Source organism: Loxodonta africana, chromosome 16, assembly GCF_030014295.1.
Source record: "Loxodonta africana isolate mLoxAfr1 chromosome 16, mLoxAfr1.hap2, whole genome shotgun sequence".
Taxonomy (NCBI): domain Eukaryota; kingdom Metazoa; phylum Chordata; class Mammalia; order Proboscidea; family Elephantidae; genus Loxodonta; species Loxodonta africana.
In genome coordinates, this window is record NC_087357.1 from 24,336,727 (window position 1) to 24,354,885 (window position 18,159).

The 18,159-nt window shown below is 35.7% G+C and overlaps 1 protein-coding gene across 1 annotated transcript in view; it reads right to left on the reverse strand.

Annotated features, from left to right (window-relative positions):
- Positions 1–2,245: 2,245 nt before the first annotated feature.
- Positions 2,246–18,159, reverse strand: part of SMC3 (structural maintenance of chromosomes 3) — a 46,401-nt gene continuing 30,487 nt past the window's right edge. Inside the window, exons 19-29 of the mRNA XM_003409121.4 lie at positions 14,949–15,101; positions 11,996–12,147; positions 10,823–10,981; positions 9,961–10,068; positions 9,366–9,474; positions 8,562–8,809; positions 8,240–8,452; positions 7,711–7,902; positions 7,377–7,554; positions 6,645–6,751; positions 2,246–5,975 (exon numbers count right to left, since the gene is read on the reverse strand). Coding sequence (XP_003409169.1) covers positions 5,904–5,975; positions 6,645–6,751; positions 7,377–7,554; positions 7,711–7,902; positions 8,240–8,452; positions 8,562–8,809; positions 9,366–9,474; positions 9,961–10,068; positions 10,823–10,981; positions 11,996–12,147; positions 14,949–15,101 — 1,691 coding nt within the window. The 3' untranslated portion in view covers positions 2,246–5,903. The remainder of the gene's footprint in view (positions 5,976–6,644; positions 6,752–7,376; positions 7,555–7,710; positions 7,903–8,239; positions 8,453–8,561; positions 8,810–9,365; positions 9,475–9,960; positions 10,069–10,822; positions 10,982–11,995; positions 12,148–14,948; positions 15,102–18,159) is intronic.

Sequence of the window (18,159 nt, forward strand, 5' to 3'; positions counted from 1 at the left end):
ATTTATGCCTATTCCCAAGAAAGGTGATCCAACTGAATGTGGAAATTATAGAACAATATCATTAATATCACACACAAGCAAAGTTTTGCTGAAGATCATTCAAAAACGGCTGCAGCAGTGTATCAACAGGGAACTGCCAGAAATTCAGGCTGGTTTCAGAAGACGTGGAACCAGGGATATCATTGCTGATGTCAGATGGATCCTGGATGAAGGCAGGGAATACCAGAAGGATGTTTACCTGTGTTTTATTGACTATGCAAAGGCATTCGACTGTGTGGATCAAAACAAACTATGGATAACATTGCAAAGAATGGGAATTCCAGAACACTTAATTGTGCTCATGAGGAACCTTTACATAGATCAAGAGGCAGTTGTTCGGACAGAACAAGAGGATACTGATTAGTTTAAAGTCAAGAAAGGTGTGCCTCAGGGTTGTATTCTTTCACCATACCTGTTTAATCTGTATGGTGAACAAATAATCCGAGAAGCTGGACTATAGGAAGAAGAACGGGGCATCAGGATTGGAGGAAGACTCATTAACAACCTGCATTATGCAGATGACACAACCTTGCTTGCTGAAAGTGAAGAGGACCTGAAGCACTTACCAATGAAGATCAAAGACCACAGCCTTCAGTATGGATTACACCTCAACATAAAGAAAACAAAATCCTCACAACTGGACCAATGAGTAACATCATGATAAACGGAGAAAAGACTGAAGTCGTCAAGGATTTCATTTTACTTGGATCCACAATCAATAGCCATGAAAGCAGCAGTCAAGAAATCAAAAGACACATTGCACTGGGTAAATCTGCTGCAAAGGACCTCTTCAAAGTGTTGAAGAGCAAAGATGTCACCCTGAAGACTAAGGTGCGCCTGACCCAAACCATGGTATTTTCAATCGCATCATGTGTATGTGAAAGCTGGACAATGAATAAGGAAGACCAAAGAAGAGTTGACGCCTTTGAATTGTGGTGTTGGCAAAGAATATTGAATATACCATGGACTGCCAAAAGAATGAACAAATCTGTCTTGGAAGAAATGCAGCCAGAATGCTCCTTAGAGGGAAGGATGGCGAAACTACGTCTTACATACTTTGGACATGTTGTCAGGAGGGATCAGTCCCTGGAGAAGGACATCAAGCTTGGCAGAGTACAGGGTCAGCGGAAAAGAGGAAGACCCTCAACGAGGTGGATGGACCCAGTGGCTGCAACAATGAGCTCAAGCGTAACAACGATTGTAAGGATGGCTCAGGACCGGGCAGTGTTTTGTTCTGTTGTGCACAGGGTCGCTATGAGTCGGAACCAACCCGACGGCACCTAACAACAACAAAATTAAAGTATTAAACTGAAAAAAATTGTATCTCTGTGTTTTAGTCATCTAGTGCTGCTGTATCAGAAATACCGCAAGTGGATGGCTTTAACAAAGAGAAATTTATTTCTTCACAGTAAAATTGACTAAAAGTTGACATTCGGGGCGTCAGCTCCAGGGGAAGGCTTTCTCTATTGGCCTTCTGATCAATCATCCCCCAGACTAGGAGCTTCTCCACACAGGGACCCCGGGGTCCAAAGGACTCCCTCTGCTCCCAGCACTATTTTCTTGGTGGTATGAGGCTCCCCTTCTCCGCTCACCTCCCTTTCCTTTTCATCTCTTGAGATACAAAAGGTGGTGCAGGCCACACCCCAGGGAAACTTCCTTTACATTGGATCAGGGATGTGACCTGGGTAAAGTGTTACAATCCCACCCTGATCCTCTTTAACATAAATTACAATCACAAAATGGAGGACACACACACAATACTGGGAATCATGGCCTAATCAGGTTGACACATATTTTTGGGGGATACAACTCAATCCATGACACTATGGCTCTAAATATCCCTAGCTGCAAGGTCCTGGTATTTTTAGCTTAGAGAAAGTGTTGACATAAAAGCCACATTTAAGAGGAAATGCTTTGCAAAATCTGAGTTCTTGCAAATGAATGTTCTTTCTAGAACTGTAACTGAATCAACCCATTTTAGCAAGAAATATTGGATGTGACTATTAGGAAAATAAATCGATTTCAATCTATTTCTCACCCACTCTGTTCCACTTCTGTTCTGACATCAGAAGCTCACGCAGCACTCCTTCCTCTGAAAGTAACCACCTAGAGCTAGGTCAGAGCTCACAAGTGCAGTCCTCTCAACTGCCAAGTCTGCCCAAGACTTCAGACAACAGCAGGCCTGAGGGTCCCTCAAAAACAAACCAACCAACCAACCCAGTGCCGTTGAGTTGATTCCGACTCATGGCGACCCTGTGAGGGTCCCTAGGGCCCCCTTATTTCTGACCTGCTGATTATAAATTCTAGGTTTCCCCATTACCCTCTCAGGATCCTAGCTCAGGGGTATGCAAGGTTCCCCCTCACTTCTAATCTGCCAGCTCCCACTATTCCCATGGGTTTGATAATTCACTAGAATGACTCATAGAACTCAGGAAAGCAGTATACTTTCGATTAGTTTTATTATAGCAAAAAGGATACAAATGAAGAGACTCATGGCGAGGTCTGGGAGAGTTTCCAACACAAACTTCCAGTTCCAAAAAGGGGTGCACTACCCAACCACGTACACTGATGTCTTTCACCAACCGGGAAGCCCATAAAGCTTCTGTGTCTGCAGCCTTTACCGGAGCCTCAATACGTAAGTAGAAACCCTGGTGGCACAGTAGTTAAGAGCTACAGCTGCTAACCAAAAGATCAGCAGTTTGAATCTACCAGGCACTCCTTGGAGACGCTTTGAGACTGTTCTACTCTGTCCTATAGGGTTCACTATGAGTCAGAATTGACTCGATGGCAAAGGGTTTCGTTTTTGGTTTTTATTACATAGGCATGATTGATCCAATCATGCCCTCCCCTCACCTGAGGTCGGCTGTCTTTCTGGCCTGGCCAGCCCTCACCTGAGTCACCTCATTAGCATAAACCTTCAGCTATGGGCTGGATGCAAGGACAGAGACCAAATTCTTTGGGTGAAGCTAAACTCATAGGGGCCAAAATATAGGCCATAACGCAATTCTAAGCAAAAAACAATTGAAATAGATTGTCATCATTACTTTTCCCAGAGGAAAAGGAAAAGCTGCCTGTTTTTCCTTGATGAAGTATGAAACTAAGGGAACAAGGGTATCACTATTCCTTAATCTTCACACAAAAGTAGAGGACAATTCTACCTAGTTATGCATAATTTAAGAAGGAAAGAAGAAAAAAAAAAAAACCTCAAATAGGGAAAGAAAGACCCTCCTAACTTCTAGGCAGTTGAACTAACACCTTCGCTGTCACTGATTTTAACTGTACCATTTTGCATCTGGTTTCCATTTACTCTTTCCTTGCTCAACGTACCAGATTTCACCTTCAATATGCAAACCTGGGTTATTAGTGTTCCCCGGTAAAGAAATATGCCTGAGGAAAAGGTGAAGAAAAATCAAGAATGATTACTACAAGGAAAAGGTGAAGAAAGGTCAAGAATGAATATATTTCTACTTGGAACACACTCAAAGCAACCCAGCAACCTGATGCTGCTGTGTGAGGAGACCATTTGCTGGGCGAGAGTCAGATCTTAAAACCGTTTTTTTCCTGTACACCAGTATCTTCCCCTTACGGGAAGCTGAACGGAAGGGCTAGCCCCTTCCCTAGAGTTGTTAGCAGAAAAAACCCTTTAAAGAATTAACCCAACATTTTTAAAAATAGGTTTGCTATTGCTTAATTTTAGAAATAAAAAAATAGAAATCCTCCAAAAGCTTTCACACCTTTTCCATACTTTTACTACATCACTATTATACCATTATTTATAGTAAAATATTATTTCTATAACTGAAGTTGCATCATTTTCTAAGAAAATGGACATTTGAATAGAAAAATCTTTAACCTACGTAACATACTAATCAATTCCAGATTTTACGTATTTTTAAAAAGGTCCAAAAATCATGTTTATAAATGGTCATAGCCTGATTTCGGGGAATCCGGAGAAAATATTATTTCCAAAGAGTTTTATATGTAAAAACATTAATCAGTTTTTAGGTTTGCTTTTGCTATTACAGCTAAAAGGAAGCAATCTAAGCATCCAACAGAGGATTTTTAAGTAAATTATACCATTTCTATTTGATAGACTATTACTAAAAAAAAAATTACATGGCTATGAAAATTTTGTTTCTGAAGAGTTTAAACAGGAATATTTTAAATTGTGTTAATATGTGAAAAAATTGGGATACAAAATTATGTATCTAGTATAAATATAAACAACTCTGTGTGAAGATTTGAAGCAAACCTCAAAATGTTAATAGTGGTACTCTGGCTGATAAAGTGATTTATGAATATATATTTTTCAAATCTACTATGGTGAAAAACAGTAAATTTATAACACTATTAATAAAATCTCCAAGTGGGAGAATCAGTACTACTCAAATATCCATCAAATAATGAATGGATAAAAATGTGGTATATTTACACAATGGAGTATTTTTCAGCAATAAAAAGAAATGCAGTGCTGCTATATGCTATAACATGCATGAACCTTGAAAACCTGCTAAGTGGAAAAAGCCAGTCATAAAAGACCACGTTATATGATTCCATTTATGTGAAATATCCAGAACAGGCAAATCTATCAAGACAAAAAGTAGATTTGTGGGTGCCAGGGACAAAGGGAGAGAGAGGGAAATGGGGAGTGACTACTAGCAAGTACAGGGTTTCTTCTGGGGGTAATGAAAATGTTCTAAATGAGACTGTGGGGGTGCTTGGACAATTCTGTGAATATACTAAAACCCAGTGAACTGAGCACTTTAAATGATGTATGAATTGTATCTCAACAAAGCTGTTAAAAACACAATAAACAAAACAAGACAAACATCTCTTCTGGGGAAAAAAAAATGAGGTTTCAGTAACAATATTTTTTAAAACTTTATATACCCAGAAGAATAAATAAATTTCAGGGCTCAATTTTCTGATTTTAGTGTTCTCAGCTATACTTAGAACTACCTTTCCAAACAAATTCTATTTAATACATTGCCATCCAAATATAAAAGTAATCTTTAAAGGACAATTATACCAAATTAAAGCAGGGGTTCTCAACCTGCATTAAGCACCATTATCACCTGGGAGAACTTTAGGTACATCAATGACTGAGTCCTCATCCCTTAAGGGTTTTGATTCAACTTGTCTAGGGAAAGACTCCAGCAGTGTTACATTTTTAAGAGCTCCCCCAGGGGATTAGAATGTATAGACAGGATCGAAATCCACTTAATGTGATAGACAGGATATAAAACTAAAATCTATTTTTTAATCATCCTTTAAACCTGTTGCCATGGAGTTGATTCTGACCCATAGCAACCTGATAGTGCAGAGTAGAACTGCCCCCTAGAGTTTCCAAGGAATGCCTGGTGTATTTGAACAGCCAACCTTTTTTTTGGTCAGCAGCTGAGCTCTTAAACCACTGTGCCACCAGGGCAGATCCTTTCTTAGGCAAAACAGAAAGTAAATTATTAAGAAAAATTGTCTCTAATTAGCACAACTATAAATGAAAAATCACATAAAACACTAAATTAGTCACAAAACCAATTATTTAATTGAAGCTATAAAAAAGAGGCAGTATAATTGATAAAATAATTAGGAAAGAATATTTAGCACATTTCCAAAGATTTAAAATAGGAGCAGAACACTTTACAAAAAAAAACCATGTTGGAAATAAAATTCTTAAACTATAAGTAGAAATGTAACATTACAGAGCATCTTATAAAATACAGAGACAGAAATATAAAAGGAATATTTATGTTCTAAGTCTGAAAACTATTAATGATCAAATATTTAGGTTTAAATTTACAGTTCCTGGGTATGAGAATCATATTACTATACACATCTTCCAAACCAGAGGCGATATTTTCCAATTAACCATGAGTGGTATCGTCTTCTACGAAGTCTTTGGCCATCTCTGCTGTGATCACATCAATGTGACTAACCTGAAAGAACAATAGACGTTAAAATAAAATCTGTTAAACCTTACATTAAAGAAAGAAATATAACAGTGCTTATATAATATTTTAGATACACAGCTTATCTTTATAAACTTTATGTATCAAGCTAAATCATTCCGAAGCCCTGACTGACCAACTTTATTTATAATGACTGGTGTTTGTTCAATGCTACAGTAGGAAAATGTATAGGTTTAAAAAATATTCTGCATTTTAATGCTCTGAAGACTTTTTGATAAGTATTTACATCTAATTATCTGAACCATCTCTTTTGTTCTGTTTCTATATACCTCAAATCTGGCCTAAATTACTTTGGTTATTTCATCAAAGAACCTTATGGCTGGAAGGGACTAGGAAGAGCTGTTTGGTCCTACCAAATATAAGTTAGTGTATACAATTGTTATAGGCTACATTAAAGAACCATTGAAGTAGACTGGAAAGGAAGATAGTGTTTCTTTAGCCAATGAAAATAAAGAAAATCAATGAAATGAATGCCACAAAAAACTGCTAGATTTCACAGGCATTTTCAGGAATGGAAATGTCATCATCACATAAGCAATGACTTTCTAAGCTTCAAGACAAGTAATGCAAAACCAGAACTCGACAAAATAGATTAAATACTGCACAGAGCTTAAACTTCATGTACAAAAATATTACCTTGTTTCTGAATTTTACACCATAGAATTTGTCAGCTGACTCAAGCAGTTCAGGCCTAAATGTAGTTGTAATAAATTGAGCATGTACAGCAAGTTCCATAATCATATCTGAAAAAAAAAGGTAATTTAATAAATTCCTTCTCTCAGTAGATCTGAAAATTTAAAAACCAAGTGTCTTTACTCTTAACTAAAATTCAAAACTGCCAAACAGCTTGACTTTTTTCAACCACAATTGCAAAAATTACCCACTTGACTTCCAAATTAGGGATAAATCTTTAACCTCAGTATCTTAGCTACAAAATACTAAGTTTTCATTTAATATAAAGCAACTTATAGCACAGCTTAAGAAATGCCACAGCAAAATAAATTTTCTCATACAAAATACAAAAATAACCTTCCCTCTGCTCCCCACTTCCCCAAAGATCTTCTGAACTTATTGAAAAACAGCATTAGATTCTTCCAACACAGAATCAATAGGAGTTTACCACAGGAGTTGTTCAAGCACTGAAAGTAGCATGTTTCAAAATGAGAGACTTTTGTACAAAAAATGGAGAATTTTCAACTGATTCAAAGAATTACATCTATTTCTCACAAAACTAAACTTTGTAAATTTTTATAAACCTGTTAAAGAGAGTTCCCACCAAATATCACAGACAACAAGAAGCCACTATGAAGTAGGTAAGCTATTATCTTGAAGCAGGTTTCCACTATTAAGTACAAAACGAAACTGTACCTGACACAGCCTTTCTGTGCTGAGCATCCAGAGCCTGGTCAATCTCATCAAACAAGTAAAAAGGTGCTGGGTCACATTTCTGAATTGCAAAAATCAGAGCAAGAGCTACCAAGGATTTCTGGCCACCTGAAAGCTGTTGCATTTCTCTCATTTCACCTTGTTTTCCTGTAAATGACACCTAAGAAAATATTTAATGAATTAGTATCCTAAACAAGTAATCACCATCACCTCTTAAAATTAAACTGCATCTGATGTGCCAGTTTGCAAAAATATTCTACAAGTTATTCTCTTCTATGGTAATGCTCTGGGGAAAATTGAATGTGAAGTATTTTACCCTAATTCCAACTCCAGTGAACTGGTCAACTGATGGGACACTGCTTTGTGACCCAGAACCCCTCTCACTTTCACCACTCCCTTCTCCTTCATCCTGAGATTGACTGCCCTCCACATCTCCTTTCTTCATCACCAAAGTAGCTTTGCCACCAGGTACCAACTTCTGGAATACTTCACTGAAGTTCTTAGATACCTTGAAAAAAAAAAAAAAAAAAGGATGTCATTTCAAATATAAATTTTGCTTAGGTGTATTTATACCTATTACTACTTAAAACAAAGACAAAATACTTAAAAGCAATCAGAAGTATTTTTTAACCTTAGGTAAAAAAACAAGGATAATAACTACGGATTGGATCCTTTTAAGAGCTGTGTAAAACATCCAAGTTACTGTATGTTAGCAACCTATATATACTGGATTTGTTCATATTTATTAGGTCTACCTGTAAGTGGAAAGAAAGCTTTAAAATCTTTACAAGTTAATAGTGGAAACTTATTTGGTATGTGTGTTTTAACTACAGAGAGAATCATACCTGTTTGAAAGTTAACTGAATAGCCTCGTATTTTCGGAGTTCAAGTACATTCATCAGTTCCATGATTGATTTGTACCCCCTATCCAACTCTTCTTGACGCTTTATCAACTTTTCTTTCTGCTCGGAGAAATTTACAAACTGGTCTAAAGCTTTTTTGTTAACATGACTGTACTTCTTCAATTCTGTGTTGCACTGTTCAAGTTTTCGAAACAACTATAAAAAGAGAAAAAACTATCAATAAATAAGCTCAATTCTAATAACGTTTTGAAACATATAGGGAAATTTGCAACAAAGCTTCAAATCTAAAACCAACAAGATTTACCTGTTTGAGGCTCAGTGTCTGGTATTTTTCAAATGCTTCCTGAGGAAGTGATCCAAGTTCTCGAATTTTCTTCATACATTCTTCTTTCTTCTTCAGTAGCATGCCTTGTCGATTTGTCATCTTTTCCAGTTCTTTAGTATCATGATTTATAGCATCCATGTGTTCTTTTTCCATATTTTTCCAACGTTCCATACTCTTCTGAAGCTCCTTAATTCCAGCTTCTGTTTTATCAATAGAATTGTCCAGATCTAAGATGGAAGAAAAAAAATTAGGCCACGATATATTAAAGTGTTATTTGAGAAAAGGTATTATTTTAATGATCAAACCTATCAAAAGAAACAAGTTTCTTCAGTGCTTAAATTTTATTGTGAAAATTCAGAATAAAATTAGGAGCGTACATGAAAAGAAATTCATCAAGGATATAGTTTCATTATTTAATGTTCCCTATGTTTATAAACATAATTGGGTTATGTTTATAAAAAACTAATATTTTCTCAGCAACTAGGTAATAAGAAACTTGATTCAGCTATTTCATACTTTTGTCCAAATTCAGAGTATATAAAATGAATAATTTATGGTAGCTAATAAAATTGTGACAAACATTTCAACAAAACCAAGGTTACTATTTATAACATAACCTACTCCATTCACCACAAATTGTTCACGATGATGGAAAACATGCAAAATCATTAGTACATGCTTTTGCCTATTTGAACAATTCATTTTGTACTAAACAATTTCATAAAATGAAGAACCAAAATTCAATTAAATACAAAAAATTTTTTTACTAGGGAAAAAAAATACCTTCTGATCGTGCCATAGTATCTTTTACTCTCTTATTGATGGCTTCAAGTTCTGATGTTGTGGCAGTGAGAACAGTACCCCCTTCTGTCTCTCTCAGTTCATTAAGTTCCTTTGGCACAAAAAGAACTTACGAGCATTAAACCATAAAATATAAAGTCTGGTAGTTTCAAAATGTTAAGACTCCCAATAGTTTCTACAGTTGTTGTTATGTTTAAATAAACATTCAAAAAAACCAATATACTTCATGCAATTGCAAATACTTAGAGTATCCACTAAAAAAAAAATGAAGTAATTACTAGAAAACTTCTCAGCATACGACTACTGTTGAGAAAATACTAATATTTACTGCATATCTACAACGTGCCAGGATAGTAATCATACGAAACGGTAATACTATTACGCTTATTTTACCCAGGAGGAAACTGAGGTTTTTTTTTTTTTTTTTAAGATCACACGCTAAAATTCAACCCCAGGGCAGGTGGTTAAGACATGCTAGTCTTTCTGCCCCCCAAAATCCATGCTCTGGATCAGAAGCTCTCATAAGCACTTTCAACAGGTACAGTCATCAAGGAATCCTCAAAAAACAACAATATACCTGTTCTACTTGGTCTAAGCGTTTCCTCAGATTTTCATTGAGGTATGTCTCTACTCGAGTAATAATACCTTCTAGTTTAATTCTTTCATTCAGCAACTGTCTATTTTCCTAGAATTAAGAAGAAAAAAAATTAGTTGTCCATAAAGCATGCACATTTCTCACACACGAATGTCCCCTCCATTACTGGTGCTCATGTGTAGTGAAATATACTCTTCCAAAGAGCCTTATACTTTCTTCATTTTCTCTCTTTCATCTATTCAAAATGTTAAGTTTTTGTGTCTACTTCTTTTTATAAGGTGTGCTCCCAAGAGTATTACTCTTTTCCTTTTATTTTTCAGACTCAGTGTTGGTTGTTTGGAGTGCTGGTGGTCCAGTGGTTAAGAGCTCGGCTGCTAATCAAAAGGTTGGCAGTTTGAATTCACCAGCCACTCCTTGGAAACCCTATGAGACAGTTCGACTCTGTCTTTTAGGGTTGCTAAGAGTTGGCAGCGGGTTTGGTTTTGGTTGTTTATATTTTTGCATCCAAAAATCAAGTGTTACTGAAATGTTTAATCAAAATAATATTAAATATGTAAAGGGACTCAGAACAATAAATATGGCAAAGCTAATAAGCTCAAGCTTACTCATGATAAATGTCCATTAAGTAAGATGGAAGAAAATAAAGATTTCTTGTGTAATCTTAACACATTCAGAACAGTTTAGAAAAAGTTATTGAAACCTTATTTACTCTCATAGATGCTAAAAGTCCAAGTCTCATTTTTATGCTTTCTTAAAATTCCTTTCTTCCGCATTCCTTTATTTACTAAGAGCTTTTTACAATCGTCAGTATCAATGGAGTTTTTTTCCTGTCACTTGTACTTGCCTGCTGAAGTTGACGAATTTCATCATTCAGTGCATCTACTCTCTTCTGATCTTCCAGACTAAGTTGTGAAAGCAAATCTGTTCCCAATTCTGCTTTTAATGATTCTCTGGTGGATTCCATGGCATGCAAACTTGCCTCCAAACTTTGCAAGCTACGTTGCTATATGACAGATTATCCATTTATTAATAAAGTTATTAGTCACTGCACTAAATAGTGAAAAATTAGAAACAACCTATATTTGATATTAAAGTGAGCTAAATAAATAATAATTCAAACATTAGATATCCATTAAAATTGATAATTAGGACTATGCAGCAACAAGAAAAATATTTATGATGCAATACTATGGGAATGTGTGGAACCGACCATATTCCATGATTAAACTATATAAATAAAAGTCTTCATGCATATTCATAAGAACAAAAAGAAAAAGGTTGCGAGATGTGTTAAGGTGGGAAAATTACAATTCTTTTTTTTTACTTTGTTGTTCCAGTACTATTTATGCATTATATAGGGAGCTCTGGTGGCACAATGGTTAAGGGCACGGCTGTTACCTGAAAGATTGGTGATTCGAACCCACCAGTAGCTCTGTGGGAGAAAGCTGTGGCAGTCTGCTTCTGTAGAGATTTACAGCCTTGGAAACCCTATAGGGCAATTCTACTCTGCCCTATAGGGTTGCTATGAGTTGGAATCAGCTTGAGGGCAATGGGTTTGGTTTTTTTTTTATGGACTATATAAAAGTTTTTGGTCAAAACTTCTTCAAGTTTATTAGACCAATATGTATTATCACTTGTAATAATGGTAATTGAGTTTGCTTTCTACTTATTGTAATACCATCTGGACAAAAGGTAATAAAGTATTCAAATAACTCCATAAACAGTGTTTTACAGCAAAAATAGTTACTGACAAGATTAAATATTGACTGTCTGACAGTACTATTATGCCATAGCTCAAAATGCTTATTTGTCCATTGAAGTTTGAATGTGGCCTACAAAAGGAGACTTTGAGTGTTCATGGGTATTAGTGTAGTATACACAGATGCAGACATATCCCAGAGTATGGGTCTAAACAAAAATGGAACATATGAAACTCAAGAATAACCCATATAAGACACGATCAATTTTTAATTCTACAATTACAATGATTCTACAACAAAAAGGCATACTTACGAACCTTAGGCATAAAGGTTTTCTCTGACTGCTGCCTCTTCTCCTTTAGCATCTTCATTTCTGATAATATACTATCTCGGGATGCTTTAAATTTCCTTTGCTGGGTCTCTATCTGCTGCATTTGGTTCATCAACTGATCAATTTCATTATTAATCCATATACAAGGCTAAGGAAAATTCTTTCCAGGTTGTAAATGTATAATATGCTCTGAATTCTCTTTAGTTCTTATTAAGTACAACACTGTTTATCCCGTTTTTCTTTACCCCTAAATAATAGTTATTTCCTCAAATCTGTGGACCATAATCATGCTGCATATCAGACTAAATGAATTCAATTATAAAAGAATCCTAAAACATTTCACCCCCAAAATAACATGGATACTATTTTACTAATAGTAAAATAGTTACACAAAAAATTTTTCGGAAACCTTAAAGGAAGCCAAATCAAATCTAACAGTATTATATATATTTTTGTATCTCTTCATCCAATAAATATCAATTACAGAATTTATTATGCTTAAGGCACTATGTTAGGGAGTTTTATATGAAGTGTAGGCCTTGCCCAATACAGAAGAGTTAAATCTATCTGGATTGTCAAATATGGAAGGTAGCTGCTATCAACATCCTCCTTTTTCTTAGTATTTTCCAATACTTCCTTTGTATTTACATCTAGCCACATTTAGGCAGTTCGCAGAGTGTAGCATGCAGACACCTACAAGACCAAAGCTCAGATGCTCAGTTGCCTTCTTCTCTGGGCTGGTGCTTGCACTGATGGTGCAGAAGCTATGAGCTCACAGTAAAATTTAAAAAAGGCCAGTTTCACTTAAGAATGTCCTTGATGAAGCAGTAAAAATTATTAACTTTAGTTAATTTCAGTGCTTAACTGCTTGTATGTTTAATATTGTGACAAAATAGGAAGTACTCACAAAGCATTTTTGCCTTACACCAGGTACCATGGTTAACAAAAAGCACTTGCAATACTGTCTTAATTGTGAGATAAGCTAACCACTTTTTTTATGTCAACACCATTTTTCATTTGAAATAACAATTGAGAGGCTAACTATACAGTTACTCAGACTTAGATATTTGGCAGCTATTTCCTTGAAACTGAACAAAATAAGCCTACCTAAGGAAAACAACTGACAGTATCTGCTGCCAATCATAAATTCATGCTTTCAAGTGAAAATCAGAAATTTGGAAAACGTTATTCACCACCATAAACTTGAGGGCTTCCCAATACTTAAAAGTCTTTCCTGATGAGATTGGTAATATTAATGAGTATAACATTTTGATACTGTGTAATAAAACAAATCAACATTCGGAAGATCTACGTAACTCTATAAGCCAATATTTTCCAAAGGACCAATGCATGTTACAAAATCATGCATAGCTGTGTGAAAAATCCATTCAAAGTACAAAACAGACCAATGGATTTTAATGTAACAGGGTAAGAAAAGTTCACTGATGTGGTTTCAGACTCTATATTATAACTAATCTTTAAGAAACTACCACTTATAGTAAAAAGACCAGACTTAATGGTCTCACTGACTGGAGGGACCTCAGAGGACATGGCCCCAGACTCCCTGTTAGCCCAAAACTATAACCATTCCCAAAGCCAACTCTTAAGACAAAGACTAGATTGGACTATAAGACTTAAAATGATACGGGTGAGGAGTGTGCTTCTTAGCTCAAGTAGACACATGAGACTGTGTGGGCAGCTCCTGTCCAGAGGTGAGATGAGAAGGCAGAGGGGGACAGGAGCTGGTTGAATGGACACGGGAAATACAGGATGGAGAAGAGTGTGCTTTTACATTATAGGGAGAGCAACTAGGGTCACATAACGATGCGTGCATAAGTTTTTGTATGAGAAACGGACTTGAACTGTAAACTCTCATTTAAAGCACAATAAGAAAAAAAGAAAAGAAACTATCACTTATTGAGAGTTGATGTAGTATCAAAGAGGAGTATCTGCAATGATCTGAAAAGGTTATATTGGTATGGGGCCAGATCTTCAGATACTTCAACCAAAACATGTCGTATCATTGTCACTACACGGTACATGTAGAAACTGTTGAATTGGTGTATGTTTTGCTGTGTATATGCTTAACAACAAAATAATATTTAAAAAAGGGTCATAAGAGACTGCGCAAATAGATGATTCAGAATCAGCTGTCTTTTAAGCCAGACATTTAGTATTTACAAAAACGTAAAATAATGTCATTCTTATTAAATGCTTTGGAAAATACTTTTTCATTAAAAAGATATGTAGGTTAAAAAGCAATAGTGTACTGTTGCTACTTTGTTTTTCTTTCATCATTGTACTTTAGATGAAGGTGTAAAAAACTAGCTTCCCATGAAACAACTAGTGCACATATTGTTTTATGACACTGGTTACCAACCCCACAACATGTCAACACTCTCCCTTCTCGACCTTGGGTTCCCTATTACCAGCTTTCCTGTCCCCTCCTGCCTTCTAGTCCTTGTGCCTGGGCTGGTGTGCCCCTTTAGTTTCGTTTTATTTTATGGGCCTGTCAAATCTTTGTCTGAAGGGTGAACCTCAGAAGTGACTTCACTACTTGTTGTTACTTTTTAATAAAGAAATATTTTTAAATTTCTCCATTTCAATAGCTAATATGGTAAATATCAATAGATATAACCCACTTAAACAAAAGCTCTTTGTTCCTCAGGTTCTTTTCTCCAAAAAGTAGACTCACTGGTATTAGCCATTTAACAGTTAAGGAAAGGCTCAATATTAAAAGTTTTCGGTTTTTTCCCCCATAGTCTTTAGCAGTTAAATAGACAAGCAGTGCTTAAATAATACAGCTAATGTCAAACACATAAAAATTTTCCCCACTGGACATGAAAAAACACACCTAATATTCAAAAGATTATATAATGCAACCAAAACACAGTTCCTTCTCCACAGTGTCTATCATTAAGCACAAAACCAAAAGATATTTTCAATATTTCTGCGCAGGTTTTCATTGAGCTTTGCTTCAAGCTCACCTAGTTCTTCTTCTGCTTTTCTAACATCTTTTTGTAATTCAAGTCTAGACTTTCTTGTGTCATAATAACCTCCAGTTAGAGCACCCCGATGACTGACTTGGTCACCTATTAAAAAAAACACAAAAGCAGTAGTAATTCCATAGAACTTCTTTATTTAATAGTAACTTGACTTATAATCAAACAGTTAACTAATCTAAGGCTGTAACTATTTAATAATAATTGTCTATTATTAAAGGATAAATGCATGTTTACAACTGAGAGGTCTGCTAGTATTCAAACTTAGCAACGCTACTCATGGGACAAACCGACATTATATGATGCAATAAGAAGTACACATCGCTCATGTAGTATTCATGCCAAGACTACCAAACCTGAATCTAATCATGACAAAATAAGACAAATCCAGAAGATGAGACATCCTACAAGCCAGTATCATGAAAAGCCAGAGGGGAGGGAATAGGGTGGAAATGTCCCATATTAAAAGAATCTGAAGAGAAGACACAATGTATGCATCCTTGATTGGACACTAGATAGAAAAACACTTTGGGACAACTGAGAATTTGAATTTGGATACTTCTTAGATATTACTGAGTTAATGTTAAATTTCTTAGACGTTTCTCAGACATAATCAAACGCCTTAGGAGATTGTTTTTCTCAGTTTGAAGGCTTAGGACTTTAGTCTCATGGGACAACTCAGTCAATTGGCATCACAAAATTCATGTTTTGCACCCTAGTGAAGTGAGTGCTGTCTAGGGTCTTAAAAGCTTACAAGCAGCCATCTAAGATAAAACTATTGGTCTCTAATCATCGGGAGCAAAACAGAAAGAAGGAAACCAAAGTTTCAGAAGAAACTAGTCTACAGGGCTAATAGCCTACACGAGTCATGGCCTCATCTACCCTGAGACCAAAAGAACTAGATCGTGCCTAGCTACTACTACTGACCACTCTGATCAGCACCACAATACATGGACTCTGATAGAACAGGAATAAAAAGAAAACAAGGAACAGAACTCGAATTCTTAAAAAGTCCAGACTTACTGGACTAGTTAAGATAGAGGACTCCCTAAGCCTGAGATACTCTTTAAACCTTGAATTCAAACTATCCCGAGGTCACCTTTTAGCGCGATAATAGATTGGGACATAAAATAAAGGTTATTACCCATAAGTATGCTGCTCCATTCAGAAACCATCTATATGAGACCAAAAGGTCAACAATTACTCAAAAGCAAAGATAAGACAATAAGGGGCAGAGAAGAGAAACTAGAGCACTAGAAATGGAACAACTAGAACACAATTACAGAGAATGATGACACTGTGAAAAATATAACGAATGTCACTGAACATTTCTGCATAAATTGTCAAATGGGAACCTAATCTGCTATGTAAACTTTCACCAAAACACACACACTCAAAAAAAATTACACGAAGAAAACCTTATGAAGCAGTTCTACATTGTAACACATGCGGTCACCAAGAGTCAGAGTTGACTCAAGGGTGACAGGCCTGGTTTTTGTTTTTTAATGTCATGTATTAAGTGCTAGGAGCCCCGGTGGTGCACTGGTTAAGAGCTATGGCTGCTAACCATAAGATCGGCAGTTCAAATCCACCAGCTGCTCCTTGGAAGCCCTATAGGGCAATTATACTCTGTCCTATAGGGTCACTAGGAGTTGGAATCCACTTGATGGCAACAGGTTTGAGTTTTTTTTTGGTTTAGGTGCTATCACCTGGTAGTAAATGAAGACAGATAAAAGACATCTGAAAACTGAGCACTGGGGCCCCTGCTAACATTAAACACTGGTGAGAGGAGGAAGAACTAGCAACTGAGGCTACGAAAGAGTGACCAATGAGGTAGGAGGAGAACTAAGGGAATGGGGTACAGGAAACCAGAGAAAAAATGTACTTAAAAAAGGAGGGAGTGATCAACTTTGAGATGTTAATTAGCCAATAAAATCAGGACTGAGATTGGGCCACCAGACTTAGCAACATAAAGCACTGAAATCAAAAGCTGGTTCTGTGGAGTGTTGGAGACAGAAACATTATTAGAATTGGTTCAGGAGAAATCAAAGGACTGGAGACAACATTTTTTTTTTTTTTTTTTAATTAAAATCTGTTTTCCCTAAAAAAAAAGGAAAAATTTCTTAGATATAAAAATGACACTGTGGTTATAAAGAAAGTCCTTATTCTTGCAAAATACAGGCTTAAGTTTCAGAGATGAAGTGTTGGTTTGTAACTTATTCTCAAATGGTTCAACAACAAAAATGTACATATGCAGAGATAAAGCTAGGTGAGTGGTGGGCTAACCTTCTTTCTTCAACAAATAAATCATGAAGAAAAAAAAAATGAGGTCAGGGGAATCTAGAGATCAGAGATTCTTAGCCTGGGTTCCACAGATAAAATCCAGGAGATATGTGACCTTAGTGGGAAAAAATTTAACAACTTTGTTTTCAATAACCTTTAACTGAAATTCAACATTTCCTTCCATAATCAATGAGACAAAAACCACATAGTACCTGTGACTCTGTTACCAAGAAAAATCAGCTATTTTCTTATCAGATTATACTTATCAGATATCAAAATATTGTTCACATGCATCACTACTTCAAAATTATAGTAGTTATATGACCCACAGCTAAATCTTATTTTTGAATACATTAAAGAAGAAACATATTACTATATATTTTCTAAAATATTGTGACAGCCATGTCAATATAATTGGTTTCCTTTGCTATCTAAGTTATTTTACTTTATGTATTTAAAAACATGACTTTGATTTTCAAACAGCCAAAGAAGCCCCTGGAGCAAAAAAAGATTGCAAATCCTTGCTATTGACCAAATGATTAGGCTTAAGGACGTAACAGCTAAATACGAAGTGTGGAGCCTGTAGGCTCTGTGATTTGAACAAAGTAGCTATTTGAAAAATAATAAAAATAACTGGAAAAGTTTAATATTTTTACATCTGATAAGGAATTGTTAATATTTTTAGGTGCAAAAAGTAAAACTCACTTTTTTTCATGCATTCAAAGAGATTTTAAAAACTGTTCTCAGTTTCTCAGCAAGGACACGAATTTTCAAATACTCTTAAACTAACATGACTATGAATTACTACTAAGATTTACTCATCAGATGTACTACCATATGTTAAATGATTTATCAGAATTTATTT